The 25,756-nt window shown below is 49.0% G+C and overlaps 1 protein-coding gene across 2 annotated transcripts in view; it reads left to right on the forward strand.

The window, feature by feature from the left end:
• Positions 1-25,756, forward strand: part of Slc12a7 (solute carrier family 12 member 7) — a 74,035-nt gene that overhangs the window by 31,276 nt on the left and 17,003 nt on the right. For both annotated transcript variants that reach the window (XM_028782702.1, XM_028782701.1), the window contains exons 2-17: positions 9,113-9,207; positions 9,620-9,742; positions 13,087-13,233; positions 14,513-14,567; positions 15,239-15,369; positions 16,715-16,956; positions 18,087-18,298; positions 19,290-19,457; positions 19,757-19,855; positions 20,911-20,968; positions 21,692-21,866; positions 22,581-22,699; positions 23,066-23,164; positions 23,704-23,823; positions 24,709-24,813; positions 25,359-25,527. In XM_028782702.1, the coding sequence (XP_028638535.1) occupies positions 9,113-9,207; positions 9,620-9,742; positions 13,087-13,233; positions 14,513-14,567; positions 15,239-15,369; positions 16,715-16,956; positions 18,087-18,298; positions 19,290-19,457; positions 19,757-19,855; positions 20,911-20,968; positions 21,692-21,866; positions 22,581-22,699; positions 23,066-23,164; positions 23,704-23,823; positions 24,709-24,813; positions 25,359-25,527 (2,117 nt within the window). The remainder of the gene's footprint in view (positions 1-9,112; positions 9,208-9,619; positions 9,743-13,086; positions 13,234-14,512; positions 14,568-15,238; positions 15,370-16,714; positions 16,957-18,086; positions 18,299-19,289; positions 19,458-19,756; positions 19,856-20,910; positions 20,969-21,691; positions 21,867-22,580; positions 22,700-23,065; positions 23,165-23,703; positions 23,824-24,708; positions 24,814-25,358; positions 25,528-25,756) is intronic.

Raw genomic sequence — 25,756 nt, forward strand, 5'->3', positions numbered from 1 at the left:
GGTTTCTCTGTGTAGCCCTGGCTGTCCTGGAACTCACTGTAGACCAGGCTGGCCTCGAACTCAGAAATCCGCCTGCCTCTGCCTCCCAAGTGCTGGGATTAAAGGTGTGCGCCACCACTGCCCAGCTCATTTGATGCACTTTTAAGAAAACTCCATGATCTCTGTGGCCCCATGGCTGTGGTGAGTTACCATAGGAGGCCCTGGAGTGGCTTTTCCCCTGTGAAGAACTACAGCCTATGAGGATGTATGGTCTTGTAGGCAGTGTCCACAGAACTGCCAGACCTTGTATGATGGTGACAGTGGCTAAATCCCTTTTATGTCAGAGACTGGGCCTCCCTGGGGCCCGGTAGGAATGATATAGTCTGCCTTACATCATGGCAGGACTGACCACATGGAACTGTGCTGCACTTGTCAGCTGTGAAGAGTCATGATGCTACTCTCTCTGCAACTGCTGCCATATTCCCTGGAGGTTCTCTATCCACTGCTGCCTCAGTTCTGTGGGGTTTCCTTGTTTTCCATGAGTGTTTTACTTACATGTATGTCTGTGTACCATACGAGTGTCAGAAGAGGCCACCTAGTACTCTGGAACTGGTGTTACAGTTGGTTGTGAATCACCTTGTAGGTTCTGGGAATTGAATCCTGGTCCTCTGAAAGGGCAGAGTCTTAGTGTCTCTATCCTGTCCCCGGAGTCCTCAGGATATATAGTTATCCTTAGCTGTGAGAGTTTCTTACACTTATTCATTTCTGGTAACCTCATGTCAGGGGAGTGAGGTCAGGTCTTGGAGAGTTTCTTCTGTGGGGATCATCTCATTCCCCCTGGGGGGGGGGCCCACCATGTCTGGGGAGGAAAGGTTTAGAGGGTGAGTGCTTTCCTTTAGCATAACATTGGGTCTTTCACCATCCCAGGAATCAGCCCTGTTGTCCTGATCACTGGGGACAGTTGTCTGAGGCCCCTCTATGCTCTCTTCTCTCTAGGTCTCTCCTTTAGTGAGTTGGCTGCCCCATCTCTTCACTGAATTATCCACAGTCAGACCCTTTAGCCTTTGGGTCTGACATTTAGCCCTTTAATTTTTCTTTCTCTTTTTACAAATGATACAAGGCATGGGTAGTCAGCTGCTATTCCACCCTCTCTGGTTTCTGTTCAGGCTAGCTGCCCTTGGAACGGTCCTTTGCAGCTGAGGCATCAGCTGGTAGGTTGTAGGTGTTACACAGGGAGAAGGTGCTGGCTGCCACATGGGGCAATGAAGGATTATGGAGTCACTGGGTGCTGGATATGCCTGAGTCCCTTATACATGCATCTTAAAGGTCAACAGGATACAGATGTCAGAGGATAGCTGCGTGTGACACAAGGGAGGCATGGTACCTCCAGTTGTTTCTTTCTAGGAGTCTGGCTTCCCTTGGTTTTGAGGTTCTTTGCTGTTTCTGCAGTTATTTGTTTTATAGTTTTATACATGATGTTGCCGATGGAGGCACCAGCTCGGCTGGAAGGTTTGATAGGGTTTGTGGCTCCCGCTACTCTAAAGGAAAATTCCCTCAGTAACTTAGGGTCCTCTCTTCTGTGGCTCTATGGGCTCAGAGGCTCTTGGGTTTGCAGCAGATACATGCCAGCTCAGCCAAGCAGTCTTTGTCTTTCTGTTTTTTCCTTGAGTGAGGATTGCAGGGAGGAGAGGGGGTATCTGTAGCTGATTTTTTCTATTCTAGATTTTATGGCTGAAGATCCTGACCTGTCATTTGTTGTTGTTGTTGTTTTATTTTTGTGTTTCTGAGACAGGGTTTCTCTATATAGTTGTAGCTGTCCTGGAACTCGATATGTAGACCAGGCTGGCTTCAAACTCACAAAGATGACCTGCTTCTGAGTGCTGTGATTGATTAAAGGCATGCATCCCAGCCATCAGAATCTGTCAGATTCCTTAATGACAAAAGCAGCCAGGAAAGATAAGCTGTGAGACAGAAAAGGGGAAGGGTTGAATGGCTTATCTGCATCTCTAGTCTGTCACCAACCCTTACAGACCCCAAGTATCTCCAAGTGGTGCCCTCTGTCTCCCTATTCTGCATTTATAGGGAGTGCTTGGGTTTGCAAGTTTCTAAATCTTGCTGCATCTCAACTATGGAAGGTTCTGGGCTCCACCTGCCCCATGACTTCTGAGTGAACCCTTTTTGGTTGTTCTGTCATGGAGTAAATGGCAAGCCATTGCTAACCGCATGTGAAATAGACAGGTTTTTAGAAGTATATCTGTAGTGAGGGAAATGGATCACTTCTGCTTCACAAGTGTGGAGGTTTATCAGAAGAATCTGTCTTCCTAGGGTGGTCTCTTGACCTGGCCACATCTTACCCGCAGGTGGAGAGCGTCTGTCTGCCTACCAGCAGAGTACTGGTGCCTGGATTTTCTCCCAGCTGGCAGAGAGGTCATGTTTAAGTGTTTGGCTGGCAGTGGGTACCTGACCTAGAGTCCATTTCTTCTCATGCTATCCATCCCTCTGCCTCCCTGGCAGCTGTAGACTCAGCTGTCCTCTGCCCAAGATGCTTCTAGTTTTAGTGACTGTGTAGTCTGAAACAGAGAGACGCCACCTCAGATGAGCAGCTTTGCCTTGGAGCTTAACAGCTTTCAGCTCTGGTGACTCCTGAGCTCTGGGTTTGAGTGTTTGGGTGTTGTGTGTTTAAATCAAGGTTTTCTCTGTGCAGACCTTAAGAGTCAAATATCCTCTCAAAAATATGATTCAGACTTTATTTATTTAGATATAGAAGTAATTAGTGGAGATCTGAAAATTAACAGTTGTCTAAATGACAAAGGGACCCTGGTGTTTTCTTTTCATGTAGATGCAGGTGCACTTCTCATGGAAATATTTCTGTCTGTCTGTCTGTCTGTCTGTCATCTATCTATTATCTATCTACTATCATCTATCTATCTATCTATCTATCATCTATCTATCACCCATCTATTTCCTATCATCTACCTACTTATCTGTCTGTCTGTCTGTCATCTGTCATCTATTACCTATCATCTATCTATCTATCTATCTATCTGTCTATCTGTCTATCTGTCTATCTGTCTATCTGTCTATCTGTCTATCTGTCTATCTATCTATCTATCTATCTATCATCTATCTAATGTGTATGAGAACATTGTCACTCCCTTCAGACACAACAAGAAGAGGGCATCAGACCCCATTACAGGTGGTTGTGAGCCACCATGTAGTTGTCGAGAACTGAACTCAGGACCTCTGGAAGATCAATCAGTGCTCTTAAGTGCTGAGCCATCTCTCCAGCTCCTATTTGATTCTTAGTTATCTTTTGACTCTGGTGGAATTAAGCAGGGAGGACCTTTGGATGCCCTCTCAGTGTTTTGAGGATGAGGTACCATAAATGCATCTGTTTGGTTTAGGTATGATCCCACCTCTGATGTAATCTCTTTGGATCTGCCCAGTCAGAGCTTGGGTTTTGATGATGGGTGTATCATGTTAAAGAATTGATGTAGTTGGTACTTGGGGGACTAGAGAGAATGGTCGATTGCAAGCTTACTGTCTTTACCACAGCCCTAAACTGGAGGGATGTACTGAAATTCTGATGATGTGTTGTACTGTCTTTAAGGTTTGTGATTGTGTGTGTGTGCGCGTGTGTGTCTACATATGTGTGTTTCTGTGTTGTGCATTCATACATTACTTTGATAAGTGATGAAATGAAAAGTCAGAGGTGTATGAGCTGCCATAGAGGATGGCTTACTGTGAGCCAGGTTGAGGCTGTGTGTCACGTCTACCCACCCCAGTCTCTCCAGCATCTGTTTGTATCCTTACATTTCTTTCCAGGACTAGCAGCCTTGGGCATCCTGAATATAGTCATCCCACTGAACAGTTGTTTAAATGTCATCTTGTTGACAGCTTCACAAGTGTCCTGCCACCATGCCCCAGGAGTGTTGGTCAGGCTATGGGAGTGCTGTTTCTTTAGGAGTGGTCACTGCTATACCTGTGCATTTGGGTAAAGGGTCAGAAGAGTTTCTTGTGAACAGCAGCTGTGACTGCTCAGAACGACATTATGGCTGCCTTTTGTGAAAGACTCAGGCAGGCGACTCCTAAACTCAGGCTATGGGTGGCGGCTGGAAGTACAGTTTCTGAAGAGCTTTTGCCCTTCTGTGTCTTTCCATGTAGCCCTCCTCCCTGGAGACTGGTAACTTGAGCTAAGCTGGAGGTGAGCAGCAAAGACTTTTTGTTCAAGGTCATGAGCTTGAGTTGGCTCTTTCTGAGCATCTGAGGGAGAATCTGAAACCCTGTCTCCTGACTCTCTGGAGGGTTTTTGGGCTCTGAGTCACACCCTGGTCTTCTGTGTCCCCAGAGCTGGTGATACCAGAGTGGGTTGCATTTATATTTGCTTTTTTGTTGTTTGTTTCCAAAACAGGTTCTCACTGTGTAGCCCTGGCTGGCTTGCAACTTGCTGTGTAGACCAGGTTGGATAGCAACTCACAGAACTCTTATCTGCCTCTACCTCGAAATTTCTGGGATTAAAGGTGTGTGCTACTACACCTGGCTTCTTTATACCGGATATTAACTTATTTCCAGACATCAGAAAATTGTAAGAATTCAAAGAAGTCTCTCCTATGCTTGGCTTCAGCTCTCTGCATGTGACTTTTTTCCCATGATGAAATATTCTTTCTCTCTCCCTTTTCCTGAATCTCATCTGCCTCTCACACACTTGCAGAGGCTGTGAGGCTCTTTTAGGGCATTACCACCTCAAAAAAAAAAAAAAAAAACAAAAAAAAAACCAAAAACACTTTCTTTCAGAATCTCTTCAGCATTTAGCAGGTGAAAGAATTAATGTTCACACAACAACGATCTTATTTGAGTTTCTCCAGATCATATAGCGTTGTGATGTCGCCACAGAAAGCCTGGTGCCTTGCTTCATTCTGGAATTTCCCTGTGTGCCTCTGCTTGCTGGGCAGCTGGGCAGCAGGAACTGCAAGCTTGTGTCTGTGGGCCCTACAGTCTGGATAGAGGCGCGGTGGGAACACCCCATTGATATATAGGGTCAAGAATGCTTGCTATCCAGCTACCCTTTACTATGATATGATAGCTGTGACCCCTCAATAACTCAGCTGGGCCTACCCCACTAGGCTGTTTATCCCCCATTGTCTCCCAGCTACAGGTTCCCAAGGCAGTTTCTTCTAGCCTGACCACTGGTCTGTACACCAAGGTATTGAAGCAAGTCTCCATGGTTTGTGTGGTTCTCAGATGCCAGTGTGTGTCTAGGCTCCAATCAGTTGATGCTTAGTTGGCCTCAGAAGTGGTCATGGGGGACTATGCAGATGGTGCCTCTTGGCTTTTGACACATCACTGACATTTCCTGATTACATTTAGTCTTAACATCCATCCCCCTGCCTTAGCTCTGTAGTCAGTGGTTCTCCTGAGATGTCTAAGTGGAAAATGAGCTTAACAAGCCGGTTGTAGGTGCTGAGTATACATTAGCTACTAGTGTGCCCTGTTCCTTGGCCTGTTAGCTAACAGAGGTAGGAAGCTACACATGTGTATGCATGTGGGTAACACACCCTGAAAAGCCCAGAGTTTCCATTCATTCTTCAGATATGTCATGCCTCAGGCCTCCTCTGGCCTTTCTTTTCTAGGAGGGGTAAAAACTGGCCTCCACTGTCCACAGTGTACTTGGGTGTTTGTTAAATTTATATCATTTATTAGGAGACCTGGGATGCTGTTCTAGAATGCTTTGCTCATACTCTGGAGAAGGAACTGACCAATGAGGATTCTGTGTTTGATTATAGTGTTTTGGGTGGTTAGCGTAATATTTATGTAGGTTAAAGGTTAAGAAAGGAAAACCTTAGGATCCCCAAGACCAAGTTCTCTGCACAAAGGAGATTTATTTGCCCCACAGGGACAAATGGTAGGGAATAAGAAACAAAGACAGGAGATTGAGGATGAGGTTGAAGTGGGAAAGGACCAAGAGAGAAGATGGAGGGTTATTTGCCCTTGAGGACAAAGGACTGTCTCTGGATAGTAAGGAGACAGTCATGGCCAATTGGCGGCTTATAAAGGTAAAATAGGAAGCCTTGTGTTAGGATGAGGTGTTTAATTTTAATTGGACATGGTAATTAGGTGAGCCAAGGGGACTTTTAATCACTGGATTTTAATACTTTGATAGCTAGACTTTTGGTAGTCAGGCTCAGTAGGAAGGATTGGCCAAATAAGGGAATAGACCTTGGGGGCTAGCTCTAGGAATGTAATCTAATGATTTTTAGCAAGGCAAAGGGAATCTGGGAGAAGGGTAAGGCCCTAGAAAGCCATGCGGATCTGGCCAGAGTCCCTTCAGGTTACACCTTGTTCCTTGGAAGATCTGAGCCACTCTCATCTGCTCTCTCTTGGCCAGGGTCTCTTGTGCCTATTAAGTCTCTGCCTTGGCATGATCCACCTCTCCCGTTTCTTTTGGTGCGACCTCATCTGCCCCTTGACTGTCTTAGATCTGCCACATGTAAGATTTGAAGTTGGTGAGATGAGGAGATCTCACGCTGGGGACAGTTGAGAGGACAGGCTCCTGCCTCCAGATGGAAGGGGGCTGTTCTGTGGGATGCTGGCCTGGTGTCACTGTGTGGGGGCAGGTATGGGTTTGATGGGAACCCAGGGAGGTTGTGCCTTGGCTTGTAAGCCTTCTCTTGTAGAAAGGCTCTACATGATTTTGAAAGGGTGAGCGTGTATGCGTAGGCAGATCAGCAGAGCTCACTCTGCCCCCAGCTTCCTGACCATCCAGTAAAGGACCAGACTGCCATATTTTCAGCTTCAGACCATGATGTGGCATACAATCTTGTCCCTTCCTACTTGCTCCAAGGTTCTGATGTGAATGGAATATGAAGAGTGTGAGGTCCCCACTAGGGAGGATAGTGTATACAGAACACACAGAGTCTGAGCTCTGGGCTGGTTGTACCTTGCTGTGTATATTCCGCTGTCTTCAGAGCTCCTGTCTTGTCAAAGACACGCTGCTGAGAAGCGTAGTGTGGCTGTGTTCTCAGCTGTCTGCTCTGCTCTGTGAATTCTTTGCAGAAGACTGTCATCAGTTCTGTTCCTACCTTACTGTTCCTTGGTGATCTAGGGGAAGCTAAGGGCCATGAATTAGGAGGAGGGGGACACCAGGGGGACTTACAGCATTTGGGTGAGTACTGGTGAGGGAATTTTGTTTTAGAACAAACCCACTTCTGGGCTGTGGGCCCTAACAAAGGTTTCTCCCTCTGCTTTGGTTTAGCACATGTAATCAGATGCTGTGTTTTAGGGGCCTACTTAAATTCAGGGCAGGGCACTTTGTGTTCCTTTGTTCCCTGACCCCTGATGACCTTGATTATTGGAGTTTGTTACTAGGACCTGGATCAGGTGTATCCTGAGACAGAAAGGGTCTAGTGAGCTTCAGGGACCTGCGTCAACTTCTTCTGTTTGGGTACCAATCCAGATTGGTGGTTAAACCATGATCTGAACTAGCTAGCAGAGTAGGTGTGTGTGGGCCTTCCCCGGAAGGCCAGCATAATCCCATTGGGATTTGAGGAATTTGAAATTCAAAGCTACTGTCAAAACAAAACAAAACAAACCTCAGTGCTGTGTTCCTTCTCAAAGAGGGCTTTAGTCTTTAATGGGGCCAGTCTGTTTGTGAGGTTCTTGGCTTTTAGGGTAGTCATCCCCAGAAGTATCACATGCTGGTTAGTAGGACTTGAAAGGGGACATAATGTAACTTGTTGTTCCCCAACTGGAGACTGTTTAGAATCTTTACCTGGTTCCTCCTTCCAAGTAGCTACCGTGAAAAGGTCCAAGTCAAGAATCATTGCCCTGATCCCAGTATTTTCTACCCTATGCTGCTGGCCCACAGTATGCTCAAGGATCAAGGCCTTGGTTCCAGACACCAGCACAGGGGACTCAACCTGTCACATCAGGCCTCAGTTCTTGTTCCCCCTGAAGATCTTTTGTTTCTGTCATCTGAGTTTGTGAGCTTAGTTTTAAAAGGGCTTGGGGAGAGGGGTCACAGCAAAGCTCTCCTTCAGGTTCCTTCCTTCTTCAAGGAGGCTCCCTTTCTGCCGACCTCTGACTGCGGTGCCTCAGGGTCCCTACTCAATGGATGCCAACCTGTAGCCCTATGTTTTTTATGACTGAACAAATGTCTGCATCCTTGGGCAGCTGGAACATGAGGTATCGAGACCATGTGCCCGATGCCACGGTATTCCATGCTCAGGAATCCAAACCCCCAAGGTGTGGTCTCCTCTCGTCCCAGACATCATAAGATTACACTGGTTATTAGACCTGTCTGTCAAGAGCCTTGAGTGTCCAAGACTGCCCGTTGACTGTGAATGTGGAGAAAGCAGAGCTGAGGATCCCACGTGTAGGGTACTAATGTAGAACACACTACAGGACCTAACCTGTCTCCCCCACGAAACCACTCCCCCCAGCGCTATTTGTCAAGACTGTTCTTGATTATTTATTTTTTTCTTTTTTTGGTTCCCTTCTTACTACCCCTTGTTCCTGAGATCAGCAGGAGTAGGCTCACTCCCTCTGCTTCGGGTCTGCTTTTCCTGACCCATGTGGCCCTGTGCCCCCACTCATACCTCACCAGAGATCACATAGCTGTAGCCAAGTTTAGCTTCCTTTCCCCTTATAAGGTCATGTCCAGCAGCCCCTGAAGTTCCTCCTCATGCAAGTGAGACATCCCTGGTACCCTGGTCCCAACCAATGATGTGCATTCACCCTTGATTGTCTGTGTTCACCCTCCAAAGGTTTAAATAGCCTTTGATCTCCCCCCAGTGAGCTGAACCTGCTCTCTGAAGCTGTCCCTGGGTGTGCGTGTTCTTTACTTGAGTACTCACCAGTCCAGTCAGTGTACAGCGTGCCTGGTCACCCCGAGGGGAGAAGCAGACACAGGATGTCACCGTCTCACGTATGGAAACTGAGGCAGAGAGCACTGGTCTAGGAACCTGGCAGCATGAGACCTGTCCTGTGTGTCTGTGTCCTCAGAGGCACATCTCTGCCAAGACCCTGATGGGGAAGGAATTAGAATACAGGGTCCCATACCTACTGACTTGGCCACTCCCTGGCTCAGGGCCTGCATGGCCTGGGATCCTTAGACTAACCTGACTGTCTTTCACAGGAGATGGAAACCCCAGAGAGAATAGCCCATTCATCAATAATGTGGAGGTGGAAAGAGAAAGCTACTTCGAGGGGAAGAACATGGCACTTTTTGAGGTAATTTTGTTTCAGTTTCTACACGAAGAAGGTATTTTAGTGAAGAACTTGTGGGAAAGTAAAGGAGCAGTCATCTCTCGTGTCCCAGGCAAGGGCAGCCTGGGCTAATGAGGAAGGAGCAGGGTGCTTCTGCCTGAGATCCACTGAGCTTATTTGTTTCTGATAAGTGAGCTCCAACATGGGCAGGTGCATTCCTTACAGTTCCTGAAGCCTTGAGGACTCTCTCAGTGCCCCTGACTTCTGATTCCAGACTGGCTGGACAGATGTTCTGGACCACACAGATCTGGGGGGGTTCCATTCATTTGACTGTGGGCTCTTGGGCTCTGGGATGTGCATGTGCTGGGCCAGGAAACTGCTGCCCTAAGATGTTGACGAACCTGGTTCCTACCTATGTGATGCTTTGCACCCATAGGAAGAGATGGACAGCAACCCCATGGTGTCATCACTCCTGAACAAGCTAGCCAACTATACCAACCTGAGCCAGGGTGTGGTGGAGCATGAGGAGGATGAGGACAGCCGGAGGCGGGAGATCAAGGTACATGTGCTGCCCTCTGTGGATAGTAGTCTTGGAACTTTCTAGACAGAGAACACCCTTGCCAGGCTTTCAGATCATATGTATCCTTTCTCTTCATGAGGCTTGGCCAACTTCATTTTTCTAGTACTAAGTCTCAGTGGACACCTCCAATATCCTGTGCTTCCAGGAAAGGACAAGGTCCTAGAGGTCCTGTGTAGGCTGCCCTGCACAACTTTGAGTGGGCATCCATGGGGCCATATAGCTCCAGAGAGACTTCTCAGGCACTAAGCCCTGCCTGAGGTCTGGTTTCTGTTTCATTTTATTATTTGGTTGTGGTGTTTGTTTTTTTGAGATAGTCTCACTCTGGCCAGGAACCCACTATGTCACCCAAAGTTGGCTTTGAACTCACAGTAATTCTGCCTCAGCTTCCAGGTACTGGGATTACAGGTATGTGCCTGCCATTATGTCTGGCTTAAAGCCTTCCCTAAAGACTTTGAGTTTCATTCACCTCATGCTCTAGCTCCCTGAGGCCCTTGCTTTGTCTGGAGGGAGAGGTTCAATGCTGGTGAGCAAAGATGAAGGTGATCTACCCTGTTTGTCACATCTAGCTGCTGCCTAGGTGCTTCTCATGAGCCAATTCCCAGCCTGACTGTGGCTCTATTAAAGTCAGGCTACAGAGCGGCACTGGCTGTCTTCTTTCCCCCCGCTGCAAACACAGTAGGATCAGTACTGGATTTCAAGTTTAACACGGTGTTCAGTGCTTTTGAGACTATTCAGATTTGGGGACGTGTGGTCTCTGGGGACAGGGCTAAGGTTAACAGAGCCATGGGTTGTCTTCCTGGCAGTAGGGCAGTGGCTTCCTCAGAAACGTCTGGGCCATGCCTTTTCCTGCTCTCTCCCAGACACTCTGGACATCCTTAGCTGACCCTGCTGAGGTGACAGAGTCACAGCTGTCCAGATGTGCTGAATGACGGACTATAGAGGAGAATTTAGGGGCTGCTGTGGTGGTAGGTTTGTCACTCAAATGCATTAGTGGAGTTTACTTGTGTCCCCCATACTGACTTACAGCCTAACAGGCTCTTGGGCTTCAGAAGCCCAGGCCTTCCCTGTCCACAGTACACATGTCCATTTGTCCATCTGTCTATCTCTTTTGTCTGCTAGAATTTGTGTCCAAGGAAAACTTGGCCTGTGCCAGGGAACAGACACTGAGCTGAAAACATCTTGGAACTGACCCTCAGCCTCAACTCTGCATAGTCAAGGTCCTGCTCAGGTTGATCCCACAGTTTAGTCTTTATTTCCTAAGAGTGGAGCCCAGCAGGCTTGGCTGCCCATGCGGTCACCATGGAAAGAACCCATCCTTGTAAGCTCAGCATCCAGGTTTGGGGATATTAAACTTAGTATGGCCTTAGTATATTTTACCCTAACCCAAAGTGTGGCAATTCTCTGACCAGTGTTTCCCAGGGGAACATGCTTTTGGACTGGATTTCAGATTAATGGTTAGACCCACAGCAGAGCTGCTTATCTTGGTTGAAATGTCCCATTTAGGGATCCATGGGGTCAGCAGGACAGAAGTAGAGCCTGCCCCCAGTATCTCCTTTGATGGCAGAGAAACTTGTCCCCAGAGACAGGAATCACTTTCTTTTGAGCTGCTTCTGGGTTGTAAACAGATCTGGATCATCTGGACAAAGCTAAGAGATTAGAGGTGGCCATCCACTCTTCTCGAAGGATCTGGGAATCCCAGGCACTAGGCTATGGAACAGACAGCTAGCTCCTGAACCTATGTCTCAGTGGGATCTGAAGCTAAGCCATGTGACCTGACAGCCGCTTGTATACCTCAGGCTGCCCATCAATGACCTGCCTTGACAAGTTGTTTTCTGCCATGTTTCTATTAGAGACATTGACTCTCTCTAGTGTCCATCTCACACTGTGGTCTTGTACACATACATTCTTTAGTTTAACTGAGAAATTAACAAGACAGGCTAGAGAGATGGCTCGACAAGTGTGGGTGACTGCTACTCTTCCAGAAGACCCGTGTTGGACAGGTCACAACCACTTAGGACTCCATTTCAAAGGGATCTAGTACTCTCTTTGTCCTCTATTGGTACTTGCACTCATGTGCATTATACCAACACACATATATGTATATATAACATAATAAAAATGAAGATAATTCTCATTCATGTGCATATACCAACACACATGGATTTATTCATAACAGAATAAAGATAAAAAATAACTCTCAAAAAGTCCCAGAGGCCTTTTTTTCATCTGCCGGCTTGCAGAATCCAAGTCCATAAAGACTTTATCTTCTGACCCCAGAAGGCAGTGTCCAGACCTTGAAGATAGGGAGGTCATGAGGTCAAGGCTTAGGCCTCCCTCTTACTATTATATATTTCTCCCTTCAGTGTGAACCATGATGCTTACTGGCCTTGGGCTCAGGGCTAAGGCCTCCAGGCTTTCAAGCCCAGAGCTCTCCAGAGCATTTTTCCTGTGAAACCTTTGATCTCCAGTTGGTGGAAGTTAAGCTGCCCTGTCCTGGGTGGCTCACAGTGGCAGGGCTCTGTGCAGGCCTGAGCTGCCATCCTGTCCTCTCAGGTTTAGATCTGTTCTCCTTGAACTCTGCCCTCTGGCCAACTACAACCGTCCAGCACCATTCCTCAGCTGCTGGGCTCTCCTGTCTGGTCTCAGGTTGGATGATATCCTCAGCCAGGCTTCGGTGCGAGCATTGCTCTGTACCAGCCTTGTGATCATCATCCACAGGGATTGTGCTCAAGCTGGTCCTCCATGCTCATTCTGTGTTCACCTAAACTGAGATGAGCCTCCTTTGTTGGGGTGTGGTTTCTCAGCTCTTCTATCCCCAGGTCTCTAGTCTGTTTCCTATTGTACTGAGACTCCTGAACTAAATACCAGTAAGGCAGCCTCGCTGGTATCCAGCCCCTCTCTAGCCTCCTTTCTTTCATGCCTCAAGCTTCCTGGCACCAAGGTTCAGGCCCCTTGCTGTCCCACAGATATAACAAGGATACCATCTTACTGTTCCAAACTTCGCACTCTGGCTTTTCTCCCCAGTAGGAAAGCAGAGCCAGGTGGCTTGTCCCTGTGCCTGCATAGGGTGGTTTTCTTCCCTTCTAGCACAGTGCCCTAGATGCACGTGGTCTGCTCCAGAACCACGGAACCTCATCTTATTTGGGACATAGATTTTTGTCAGGCATCCTTGCTATCCTTGTAGCTTCAATGGTACGGCCATCGTGTTCCTCCCCAGTTTCTCCTTTCTTGTGACTTCCAAACCAAAGCACAGGGTAGAGTTCCAGGCTGAGTTACTAGGTACAAGCTGTGAGCCTCTCCAGACATATGATACTCTGTTCCAGGCCCCACGCATGGGCACCTTCATCGGAGTCTACCTGCCGTGCCTGCAGAACATCTTGGGTGTTATCCTTTTCCTGCGCCTGACCTGGATTGTGGGGGCAGCTGGCGTTCTGGAGTCCTTCCTCATCGTGTCCATGTGCTGCACCTGTGTGAGTGTTCGAAGTTAGTCCTGGGGCACTTTCTCAGGAGCGAGGCTACTATTGGGAAATCCAGGTCTGCCTTTTAGGTCCCTCTCTAGGAACCAGCTCCTATAGAAGACTCGGAAAAGACGGGCCTGCCCATCCAGCCTGGCAAAGGCCAGGTTTCCCACTAGTCTGAGTATCTTATCTAGCTGTATCTATGTTGAGGATGGCATTTCTACATCTGGGGATGAGAGGGGCTGAGGGCTGAATCAGGAGCAGGTGCCTCTTACTGGATTACGATGAAACTCCCCCTAGTTTGGAAGGATCATGAATATTTTTAGGTTTTCTCTTATAGAAAAAAGGGACACAGGTCTGTAACTTGTTCAAGTCCAGGCCTCCAGCATGTCTCCTTATTTGTAGTGACATTTTTGTCATGCTGGTTTACCTTACACTCACAGCCCCTTTGTTTACCAGCTGACTTTCTCTCCCTCCCCTTTCTCTGGTGAGGAAGAATATATATTGGTTTTACTTACCTAAGTGTCACTGGGTCCTTTCTATAGGGAATTCAGATAATATAGTTGAATGGGAGTCTCCTTGACTCCTACCCCAAGCTACTTGACCACTTGTTCCCTGATAGCTCATACCTATGTGTCTATCCCAGGCTACTCACTGTCCTCTGATTGGTCATTCCTTGTGAATACCTGGTCACTTGCCCCATGACTGGTCAGTCTATGTTGTCATTCCAAGCCTCCAGCCCATGCTTTCCTACTGGTCACTTCATGTGTCTGCCCCACCATGACCACCCTAGGGCATTCGCCCATATTTCTAGACTGGTCATTCCATATGGTCACCCCCAGGCTGTCTTCTGGTTACACTGTGTGGCTACCTCCGGCTACTCACTTGATTTATCACCTGAGTGCTATTCTTTGTGGTATTGGCATTCCTGGTACCCACAAATAAACTTATTTGAGCAGAGGGTACTTGCTGGAGGCAAGGTGGATTCCCTGTTGGATGCCCATCTAGATGAAGTGTCCCTCTTGTGCTACATGGGTTGGTAGAAATGTAATTGGGTCACCTAGATGAGGTTCAGCTTTTAGATCTGTGGCCAGCAGGGTCTGAAGCCTGTGTTTTCTGTGACCTTCAGGAATGGATTTGTGGGTTGGGTAGAAAAGGGTTGACAGGCAGGAAGTCTGTCTTTCCTGGTCATTTAGTACTTCCTTTGAGGTCAAAAGCCTGCAGCCTCAGGCTGGGCGTGTTGGAGCATCTCAGGGTACACGTTTCCTGAAAGAGCTGCCTCTCTTTGCAGACAATGCTGACAGCCATCTCCATGAGTGCCATCGCTACCAACGGTGTGGTCCCAGGTGAGTGTGCCAGTGCCTGTGGCTTTTGAGTTGGTTTATTGATCTTTCCATAGTACGGGACAAGAGCTACATGCGTATGGATGCCATTCCCGCCCCAGGCTCATGTGGTGACAGTGACATTAATTTGTTTTCACCAGGGTGGCACTGGAGTATTGTGCTGCCCATGGAGAGAAGAGAGAGGCTCTTTCCCCAGACACTCTGGTGTAGACACACCCTTACTGCTTGCCTGTCTGTTATTATGAGGATAGAAACCACATCCTTGAGTTGGTTACAAACCTAAGTAGAATGTAGGTCCTTCTGAAGCAATGTACTCTTGTGCGCTAGCAGAGACACACCACCAGGCACTACTGCCTGTCCTCTGCATAAAAGAGTTGGCAAGCCTATGCCAGTCTCTCCCTTTTAACCATCTGAGGGCACAGCAGGTTTTCTGAAGACAGATGAGGTACTGTACCTACCTGTATCAGACAGTTCTCATCACACTTGAGCTAGCCTGTGTCTTTAGGCAGGGTAGACATGAATTCATATAGCCCAAGGCCTTCTAGTGATTCTGTTTTGAGGGCAGACTAAAGCTGCTTATCCCTTATTGGGGACACATCTTTTTTTATACGTGTTCAGTGTTCATAGTGAATGGCACTCCCTGACCCATATTTTTCTTTGGACTATCTTTACAGCGGGAGGCTCATACTACATGATCTCCCGTTCACTGGGGCCTGAGTTTGGAGGGGCTGTTGGCCTCTGCTTCTACTTGGGTACGACATTTGCTGGCGCCATGTACATCCTGGGTACCATTGAGATCTTCCTGGTGAGTCCATCTGTGGAAGTCTTCCTTACTCAGGCACTTTGCCTGTGAGCTCATTTGTAGGTTACCTCTGACCTTTATCCTGCTGCTCTAGATATCTGGGCTTTCAAAGTTGCTATCTGGGCTGAGGGTCTGGGTCCCTGATGGAGGAGAGCTTATAATCTGTGCTGTCTCAGGAGGCATGGCTAGAACTGGACTTGTGTAACTCCTTAAGCAGGACCCTAGCCCCAGAAGGCAAAGCAGTTCTGCTCATCACTGATTCTTACAGTCTGGTATGCAGCTCCCATTGCAGAAGGGCTTCCCTGAAACTTGATGTTGGTCTTGGGCTCAATGTTTGGTGGGCTTTGTAGCATAAGTTTCACCATGGGTACTGTTTATCATGGTCAGGAAATCATGGGGCAGGAGCTTGAAGCAACTGGTCAGCTGATTCCTGACTAGGAAGAAGACAGATGAATCCTGGTGTTCAGATAGCCTTTTACTTTTTATACAGTTCCAAATCTCAACCCTGGGAATGGTGCCCCCCACCCTAAAAGTGGTGGGTCTTTCCATCTTTAGTTAACTCAAAATAATCCCTCACTCTTGAGATAATCTAATCCCAGCTAATCTTGTAGCTAATCCCAGAGGCTAATCTAATATGACACAGGTCTTCCCAGAGGATTTCTCCTGGGTGAATCTAGATCTTGTCAATTGATAATAAATATTAACTATCACTATACCATCTCCATGAAGTTGGCTCTTTTTTCTCTGCAAGCATCCTAGAGCCAGCACGGAAACCTTCCCATGCTTTTTAAGAACGATTTCATGGGGGCAAATGCATATTCTAATTTGAGTAGTCTGGGCTAGGACCTAGGGTTCCTTGTTCCCCTATGGGTCCTGGACTGCAGACTCTAGATTGTCATGCTCATTCCTAGGGTCTGGTTGGTCTCTAAGGAAGTCACATTCCTACAGTAGAGCAGCTTGAAGGACAACCTTGCTGTTTGGTAGCTCTCTGGAGATTGCACTCAGCAGTCAGCTGGCATTAGTAAAGACGGAGGAGCTGCGCTGGACTCTGCTGAGGCTGTTGGCAGGAGTCCTTGGCCCCTCACCACAAGGGTTCTCCCTGGCTGTTAGTAACATGACCGATGTTACAATCAGGCTCTGGCAGTTTGAGGGAACTGGACAGGAATGACTGCAGGCCTGATGCCCTGGGTCCATCTTGGATGGCACACAAGATTCTGTCTCTGTGCACCCAGTGGCCTCAAGCCCAACAGGCCTTCTTTTTGAGTATCAGGGAGGAAGCCAGTATGAGGTCAAGGCTGGGTGCGTTCCTGGATAGGAGCTTCTTTGCTGACCTGCCTTATTCTCACAGACCTACATCTCTCCAAGTGCGGCCATCTTCCAGGCAGAGACGGCAGATGGTGAGGCGGCGGCACTGCTGAACAACATGCGTGTGTATGGCAGCTGTGCGCTGGCACTCATGGCGGTGGTGGTCTTTGTTGGTGTCAAATATGTCAACAAGCTGGCACTGGTCTTCTTAGCCTGTGTTGTTCTTTCTATCCTGGCCATCTATGCTGGTGTCATCAAGACAGCGTTTGCCCCACCTGACATCCCGTGAGTCTCAAGCCATCCTGGTGGTGGTGTGGGTGTGTGAGAGTGGCTTTGATCAAATGCTGGATCACCTTGCAGTGTTGTTCCAGGGGCTGGGCCTGGCCTCCTAGTTCTCCTCTCCTAGCTCTTCTAGGGAAGAAAATGGAGGTATCCTTGATAATCATTCATTCCTAGGTTCCAGTGTGGTTTTGAGGAGTATGCGGTGGGTACAGTGCCCATGCAGCTGGTTCTGGGTGTGTCTGTGAAGTCAGGAGGCTGGTGAAGGTTGTCCATCTTTCAGGGTGGACAGTGGGTTAGTTATTTTTTGGTGCTGTGATAAAGCACCATGATTGGGAACAGGCTATGGAAGAAAGCATTTATTTTGGCCTGTGGTTCTAGAGGGGTGAGAGTCTATCATGGCAAGGAGAAGTAGCAGCAAAAAGCAGGCACAGGAGTAGGAAGCTGAGAAGGGGATGGGGGAGGGGAGATCGCAAACCGAAAGTGAGACTGACAAAGTTTGTCCCCAGAACATAACTTCCTGAAACAAGGCCCAATGTCCTGAACCTCCCCCAAAAGCACCACCAACTGAGTATTAAGTTTTAAATGTCTGAGCCTATGGGAAACATTCTCATTCAAACCACCACAGTCAGACAGCTGAGCTTTTCAGGCCATTCTCATCCCATGGCTTCCTCATCTTCATAGAAACTCCTCAAATGGGCTGCCTCTTGTCCTCCTATGGGATTGAGGAAGTTAACCAAGGTGGCTGGTGTCACAGCAAGTGAGTGAGCATGGGACCCAGGTGCCGTCTGAGCATGTTAGGACTGAGCAAAGCCATGGCCCTTGGTACGGAATGTGGGAGCCAGGATGGGATGAAATCCACAGAGCTGTAGTTTCATCATCTTTGTGGAGGGTATGGCCACCTTCCAGAGTGACTTGCCCTGGGCAGAAAGAGGATAGTCCTGACCTATGGAGGGCTTGTATGTGAAATCAGTCTTCAAGCTGCTGGACTGTGACTTGATGCTTGCTCCTGACATGTGCACCCTGGAGTAACATGGGTCAGGTTTATTAGAGTTGCTCAGGAGGTGTTGACCCCCCCCCCCATGAGTCTGCTGAATAGCTTGGTGAAAACAAGCTCTGCCCTTTCTCTGTTCCAGGGTCTGCCTTCTAGGGAACCGCACTCTGGCAAATCGCAACTTTGATACCTGTGCCAAAATGCAGGTTGTCAGCAATGGCACAGTAACCACTGCACTTTGGCGCCTCTTCTGCAATGGCTCCAGCCTGGGTGCTACCTGTGATGAGTACTTTGCACAGAACAACGTCACTGAGATCCAGGGCATCCCTGGTGTGGCCAGTGGTGTCTTCCTAGGTGAGTGTTGGTGGGGACGGCTAGGGCCAGTTCTCTGGGTTGTTTGAGGTTATTCTTAGGGCCCTGGTTCCTCTTGCTTAGTCATATTCCTGGGGTCCCATCCAGCCAAACCCTAGGCTGGAATGGCCTTCTTCATCTGCTGCAAATCAGCTGGGTAAGGCCAGGCATTCAGTGTTTATTTGTTTGAGACAAACACTTTGAAGCCCAACATGGCCTGGAAATTGCTAGGTATCCCTGATTGGTCCAGGACTTATCCGTGTCATCACCATCCACATATTGGGATAACAAATAGGGGGCAGCTTCATCTTAGAGAGAAGGACCCAGTGCTGGGGAGCCTGAACACTTGGTCCTCATAGTCTACTCTGTATGAGGTTGGGTTCTGTATGCCCCACATGGATGGTGTGGTGTCAGTGGGCAGCTGAGGGCTGTGTCTGGGTGATGGGGGAGGAGCACATGGGTCCCATATTCAGGACCTCCTGGAGTCTCTGAGGCAAGATATCTGGAGAAAGCAACCCTCAAAGGATCTCAAGGGAGGCAGCAAGGGCATATGGATTGCTGGCTGGAGGCCACCTATGGTGCAGTCCCTATGGGGTGTTCACTGTCAGTGCAAGACTGTATTATGCCAGTCTGGAGTGTAGTAGAGAGTGAAGGTGGCCACACTCTCTGGATCATTGGAGGAACCAATACAGTTGCAGGCTCTATGTTTCTGCCTTGTCGGTGGATGCCTAACAGGGAGGGCACCGAGACTGTGGGCAGCTAGCTGTTTAGGAGCATGTGAGTACTGTGTGTGAGGATCCCTTAGTGCCAAAACCTCATGTTGAGGTCTGGGGAGAGTGGCTTCTTGCATGTGGTCCTCACAAGCTGAGTGCCCCCGATTGGAATCAGAGGCGTGGAAGAACCACCTGCAGTTGTGAGCGGTGATGCTGGGTGTAGACAGTCCAGTGGGCAGTCTTGACCAAGGGCTGAGAAATCCTGACTGTTCTTATTACAGATAACCTGTGGAGCACATACTCGGACAAGGGGGCATTTGTGGAAAAGAAGGGCGTGTCCTCAGTGCCGGTGTCTGAGGAGAGCCGTCCTGGTGGATTGCCATATGTCCTCACAGACATCATGACCTACTTCACCATGCTAGTTGGCATCTACTTCCCCTCCGTAACTGGTGAGGCCCCAGCCTCCCCTCCCCCTCTTTCTCTGTATCTGTTTCTCTGTGTGCTCCCACCATGACTGTCTCTCACTCTCTGACTCCGTTTTTCTGTTTCCCTGTCACTGTCTCTGTCTCTTGGTCTGTCTCTATTTTCTGGTCTCTGTGTGTCTGTCTCTGTTTCTTTCAGTCCCCAGAGACCACCTTTCCAGCAAGCAGTGGTGGTATTGGCTTTTCTTCTCTGACCTACAGATGAATCTTTCTGTGGGCAGCATCCTCTAGGTTTTCTGTCACTGTTACCCCTATCTGCTCTGCAGGGATCATGGCAGGATCCAACCGCTCTGGGGACCTCAAAGATGCCCAGAAGTCCATCCCAACAGGGACCATTCTGGCCATTGTGACCACATCTTTCATTTGTATCCTTAAAGGGGCCCTGTGCCAGGTGTCGTACTCGAACGCTGCTGCCTTTGCTCCACTCCCCTCAGTCACACCCCCATTGTGCCCATCTGTGGTGCATTGTGTCACCACAGCCTGCCCTACTTGTATAGCCTTAGGTGATGTGCCACATTAAAGCATGGCACCTGTATTCCTGTCTCCTATGATTGTATTTGACACAATATCCCTTAAAAAAAAAATCCAAAAGAGGACCAGGGGTTGTAGTTCAGTGGTAGAGTGCTTATCCAGCATACACAAGGCCCTGGCTTCAAGTCTCCAGTAATACCAAAGGAAAAAGAAATACAACCCACCATTGGATTGGTGCACACTAAGGGTACATAGCCTTGGTTAGGTGTAGCATGGGATATGGCATGTCTTAGTTAGGGTTTTACTGCTGTGACCAGACACCATGACCAAGGCAACTCTTAAAAAGATGACATTTAATTGGGCTGGCTTACAGGTTCAGAAGTTCAGTCCATCATCATCAAGGTGGGAGCATGGCAGCATCCAGGCAGGCATGATGCAGACAGAGCTGAGAGTTCTATATCTTCATCTGAAGGCTGCTAGTGGAAGACTTCCGGGCAGCTAGGAGTAGGGTCTTAAAGCCCACGCCCACAGTGACACACCTACTCCAACAAGGCCACACCTCCAAATACTGCCACTCCTTGGGCCAAGCATATTCAAGCCATCATACGGAAACTATCATATGGCATAAGCATAGATCACAGTTGCTTTTGTGAAACTGATGTTCCAGGAGTCCTGTCCTCCCAGCAGGGTGGTTGGGTCACCAACCAAGCACCTTTTGAGTACCCTGTGGTTAGCACTCTGTAACTAGACAGATGTGAGGACAGTACCCAGAGGACTGTGGAGGCACATCCGTGGGGACAGGATATGGAGATATCTTACCACTAGGTGGCCCTGGCTACAGGGTTGCTCCAGGCCCACGGGATGGGACCTGTTGGCCAACATGTATCTACCTGGAGCTTGCCTGCTACTCTCTTGCCCCAGGACTGTCTATTCCTTGACTTCAACTCAGATCTTTCCTGCATAGTGCTGTTTGGGGCCTGCATCGAAGGTGTGGTCCTGCGAGATAAGTATGTTGGGCTTTTACTACATAAAATGACTGTAGTTGGTATTGTCTTTCCTGAGGGAGACTTCAGCTTTGAAATTAAACTACCTCTGGGCCTCACAGTTGAATATAAGTTAAATGTTCTTATCAGAGGATGACACTGCCTTTTGCCTGATTAAAGCATTGATGTGTCACCTCTTGGGCCTGGAGCCTGAAGACTGCTCAGAGCAATGTTGAGGCCTGATGAAGCTGGGGATGAGGAATGAATACAGGTGTGAGAATGGGAGAGATAGGACCTAGGAACCCTAGTCCTGCTGCTCAGTCAGCCGAATCTCAGTGTGGACTATCGTGGACCCTTCATTCTTAGGATACGGGCTTGTCAGAATCTCAGGGCTTCAAGGGTCCTTATAAACGGCATGGTAAAAAAATATAGTACCACCAGACCTACAGAGATAGAACCTCTGCAGAAATGGCAGTGGCCAGGACCACCTTAGTATCAGCCAGGGTTTCCTGCTCTTAAGGGGATTCTAGGGGAATAGTTTTAAGCCACCTAAGCCCTTTCTGAGGAGGTGGGGGATGTCAGGCTGGCTGGGTCCTAGTTGGGTTGTGCCTCTGAGATGAGCTCTTTTCCTTCCTTCTCCCTAAGCCCAAGGGTTTACACTCAAATAGGGAACAGAGATTTTTTTTTTCTTGCCTTCAGATCACTTTTTGAAATCTCTACTTACCATCTTCCCCACTTACCTTATAGGTTTGGGGAGGCCCTGCAAGGGAACCTGGTCATTGGCATGCTGGCCTGGCCATCTCCCTGGGTCATCGTGATTGGCTCCTTCTTCTCCACCTGTGGTGCTGGTCTACAGAGCCTGACAGGGGCACCCCGCCTGCTGCAGGCCATTGCGCGTGATGGCATCATCCCCTTCCTACAGGTGAGTCCTTCACACAAGCTGCAGCAGATGATGCTGGCTGCCCTGAGAAGAGACCATGCAATGTCAGGTCTGGGTTGTGTAGGGGTCCCTAAGAGGCTGTCCTGCAGAGCTAGACAGATAGAATGAAGGCAGGGGACATATGTCCTGCTTTGGACTCTACACTAGTTATCTTTCACACTAGCTGCTGGACTGAGGGTGCAGGCCCAGGGCAGAGGTTACCCAATACTATAAAGTCCTTTTCCAGTGAGCCATGTTATCCGTTGACCTATTGAGACCATGCCAAGGGTGATCCCACTGGTGTTAACCATAGACTTGGTGTCCCTGAACCTGGCCTCTATAACTGGGACTGAGGTTCCTGGATTGAACTTAGAGGTACAGGATGTAATGGGAGTCCTGGGATTGTGTCATCAAAGTATCATAACTCCAGTGGCTTAATCCAAAGGAAGTCGTTTCCCCAAAATTCTGGAGACTGGATACTGACCACACAAAAGTAATTTGAAGATAGAAAAAAGGGGGAAAAAAACCCAAACATGGAAGTTTGGGTGTGGCAGGGCTCTCCCCTGAGCCTCTCTGTCTGTGTGGCTGTTGGGTTTTGGACTTGGCTGCCAACAGCGTGGTGACATGTGACTAAAGCTAAGTTTTGCTTGTAAGCCTTGTAAGTTGTTCTACAGGTATTTTCCTAATCCAGCCCACCCACCCCTCTCCACACTGCAGGTGTTTGGCCATGGAAAGGCCAACGGGGAGCCCACATGGGCCCTGCTGCTCACGGCCCTCATCTGTGAGACTGGTATCCTCATCGCCTCCCTGGACAGTGTGGCCCCCATCCTGTCCATGTGAGTAGCCCGCAAGGACACCAGGGTGGAGGGTGTGAGGAATTGGTTATTTTTCCTCCCTATCTGAACTAAAGATACATAGAAGGTAGGCACAGAAGGCCAGGTAGTTGTGCTGTGGGCAGACAGCTGTTGAGCAAGCTGAGGATAGACAGATGTTACAGTGGGTGCATATGAGGGACAGTAGGCATGTGACTTGTTCATAGGGTCCCTCAGCTGCTGTGTGGAGGCCTGTAGAGGAGGCTCCACTGTGTAAACAGGGAGGGTCTCCCTCAAAGGTGGTGAGCAGTGTGCGGTAGATCAGTGGCAGGATACCACTGGGTCATTATGAGTGATCAGTCAGCAGCCTCACTGGACCTTCTGTTCCAGGTTCTTCCTCATGTGCTACATGTTCGTCAATCTGGCCTGTGCTGTACAGACCCTGCTGCGCACACCCAACTGGCGTCCACGCTTCAAGTTCTATCATTGGTAAGGCCTTCTTCTGTGTGGATGCCCTGGGGGACCCACAAACCTGAGCACAATGCAATGTGTTCTGGAAGCTGCCTGCTGCTGGACTTAAAACTGTTTTGGTGAAAGGAGCCCCAGTGAAATCCATGAGGCCATGGCCCTGTCCTGGTCTTGCATTCCTGAGTACACATATGATTCGTATGTCAGCCTGGTCCTCTCCAACCAGAAAGGTGGAGGTCCCAGAGCTGCCAGTATTCTTCAGGCCCGTTTCCAGCACAGTGCTGGCTGAGTGGGTGGAGCCCATTCTGTGTTCTGCACGTAGCTGGGTGTCTTGTGCACATCAGGAGGGAAACAGACAGTTGCACTGTCTCCAAGCTGAATCCCTGGGAGCCATTTCGTATTTCAGGGATGCCTGAGTGGCAGCCCTGATTGCCATGGGTCATGGACCAATATCCTGCCCAAGGAAGAGTTTCATAATGGGGAAAGTGCAGTGGGAGAAGCAGGTTTTCAGGTGCCAGTTAGGGGCTGTATGGGCTGGGTCTGACCTTCCTGTCCATCAGGACGCTCTCCTTCCTTGGGATGAGTCTCTGCCTCGCACTGATGTTCATCTGCTCCTGGTACTATGCCCTCTTCGCCATGCTCATCGCCGGCTGCATCTACAAGTACATCGAGTACCGTGGGTGAGTGGCAGCCCCTTAGAAAGCTGTGAGTTCACCACACTCCTCATGCTCACACAGAACCAGAGCAGTTACTTGACCAGCCTGGGGCATGAGTCCATGTGCTGCTGCTGAGGTCTCATGGAGGTTAGACCCTGTGAGTCTTCAGTGTCTTGTGTTGTCCCCTAGTCCCAGCCAGGCTGACTTTATTCAGGTCTATGCTGATTTCCTGCCCAGGATTCTATTGTGCAGAAGCTGGGCAGGGTTTTCGTTTTTTTTTTTTTGTTATTTTTAATTTCACATATATTCCAATTTATTAACAGGCACATCTGTGGCTTCCACTGTTGACAGTGTGTTTAAGGAATTTGGCCCTCTGTCAACCATAGCACGGGCATGTCCCAGGAGCTATGGTACATTTCAGAGTTCCATCTCCACAGTGTTACCTTTGTCCTTCCTTGACAGTTCTGTCCTCACTCTGGGCCTTGAGACCAATACAGTTCAGGGCTTCTAAGTCATGGTCTCAACCTCTTCTCTCTGTCCCTGGTGTCCCCAGTGAACGGTACCACACAGCAAGTTCTGCTGCTCGAACCTTTTCTTTTTTTTTTTTTTTTTTTTTTTTTTGGATTTTCGAGACAGGGTTTCTCTGTATAGCCCTGGCTGTCCTGGAACTCACTCTGTAGACCAGGCTGGCCTCGAACTCAGAAATCCGCCTGCCTCTGCCTCCCAAGTGCTGGGATTAAAGGCGTGCGCCACCACCGCCCGGCTCGAACCTTTTCTTTTAACCCAGGAGCCCTGCTTGTCCTGGGAAGCCGCTTCCTGTCGGGTTAACACACATTGTGAATGTTCCCACTAGGTAACATTTTTAAGAATATTACTGTGACAAGGTGGCCTTCCTCTGTTCCCACACAGGGCTGAGAAGGAGTGGGGGGATGGCATCAGGGGCCTGTCACTGAACGCTGCCCGCTATGCCTTGCTGCGTGTGGAACATGGGCCCCCACATACCAAGAACTGGAGGTGAGTACACTCCACAACCACAGCCCCAAGATAGCAGAAGGGAGCAGAGACCCTTATCCTGCCAACTGGGTAGTGCTATCTCAGAAGTTTTTGCCTTTGGCCCTCTGGGGAGAAATCTGACAGGGCATCATTGCCTAAGAATGGGAGACTATCCAGATGGGTCCTGAATGTCCAACAAGCCACCAGCAGTATGGATTGGAGGCATGATCCACTAAGGGATCCTCTGTCCTAAGGCCAAGCAAAGCAACCTTAGCTGGGACACCTGAAGCCTCAGACACAAGGTCCTACCTGTCCCACTTGTCCTTTCCATCCCACCTGTTCCACCTGACCCACCTGTCCCACCTGTCCCACCAGTCCCATCTGTCCTTTACATCCCACCTGTCCCACCTGTCCCACCTGTCCCACCTGTCCCACCTGTCCCACCAGGTCTTCCTGTGCTGTCTGTCTACTCACTTTCCCATCTCTATCCTGTCTGGCTCAGTGAGCATGGGAGCCCTGGCTGTATGTCGCTGTCATAACTCCTGTCCCTGCCTATCCTGCTACAGGCCACAGGTGTTGGTGATGCTGAACCTGGACTCTGAGCAGTGTGTAAAGCACCCCCGCCTGCTGTCCTTTACCTCTCAGCTGAAAGCTGGCAAGGGCCTGACCATCGTGGGATCTGTGCTGGAGGGCACCTACTTAGACAAGCATGTGGAGGCCCAGCGGGCTGAAGAGGTAGGCAGGTGGGGTGCCGGATGAATGAGATATGTGTGCTGCCACTGGTTTCTGTCACGGTGGCTACTGAGTCTTGAAGAGACGAGGTGTGTGTTCTCCTGAGAAAGATTGGGAGTGACAGCTGCCATGGGACTGAAGCCCCGAAGGCCCCTGTGCCTAGCCTTGGCACTCCATTCCTGGTGTCTGTTATAGTTCCCTGTGCACCTCAGCTCCTTCTAGTAGGTAGAGA

Source organism: Grammomys surdaster, unplaced genomic scaffold (assembly GCF_004785775.1).
Source record: "Grammomys surdaster isolate TR1022 unplaced genomic scaffold, NIH_TR_1.0 843, whole genome shotgun sequence".
Taxonomy (NCBI): domain Eukaryota; kingdom Metazoa; phylum Chordata; class Mammalia; order Rodentia; family Muridae; genus Grammomys; species Grammomys surdaster.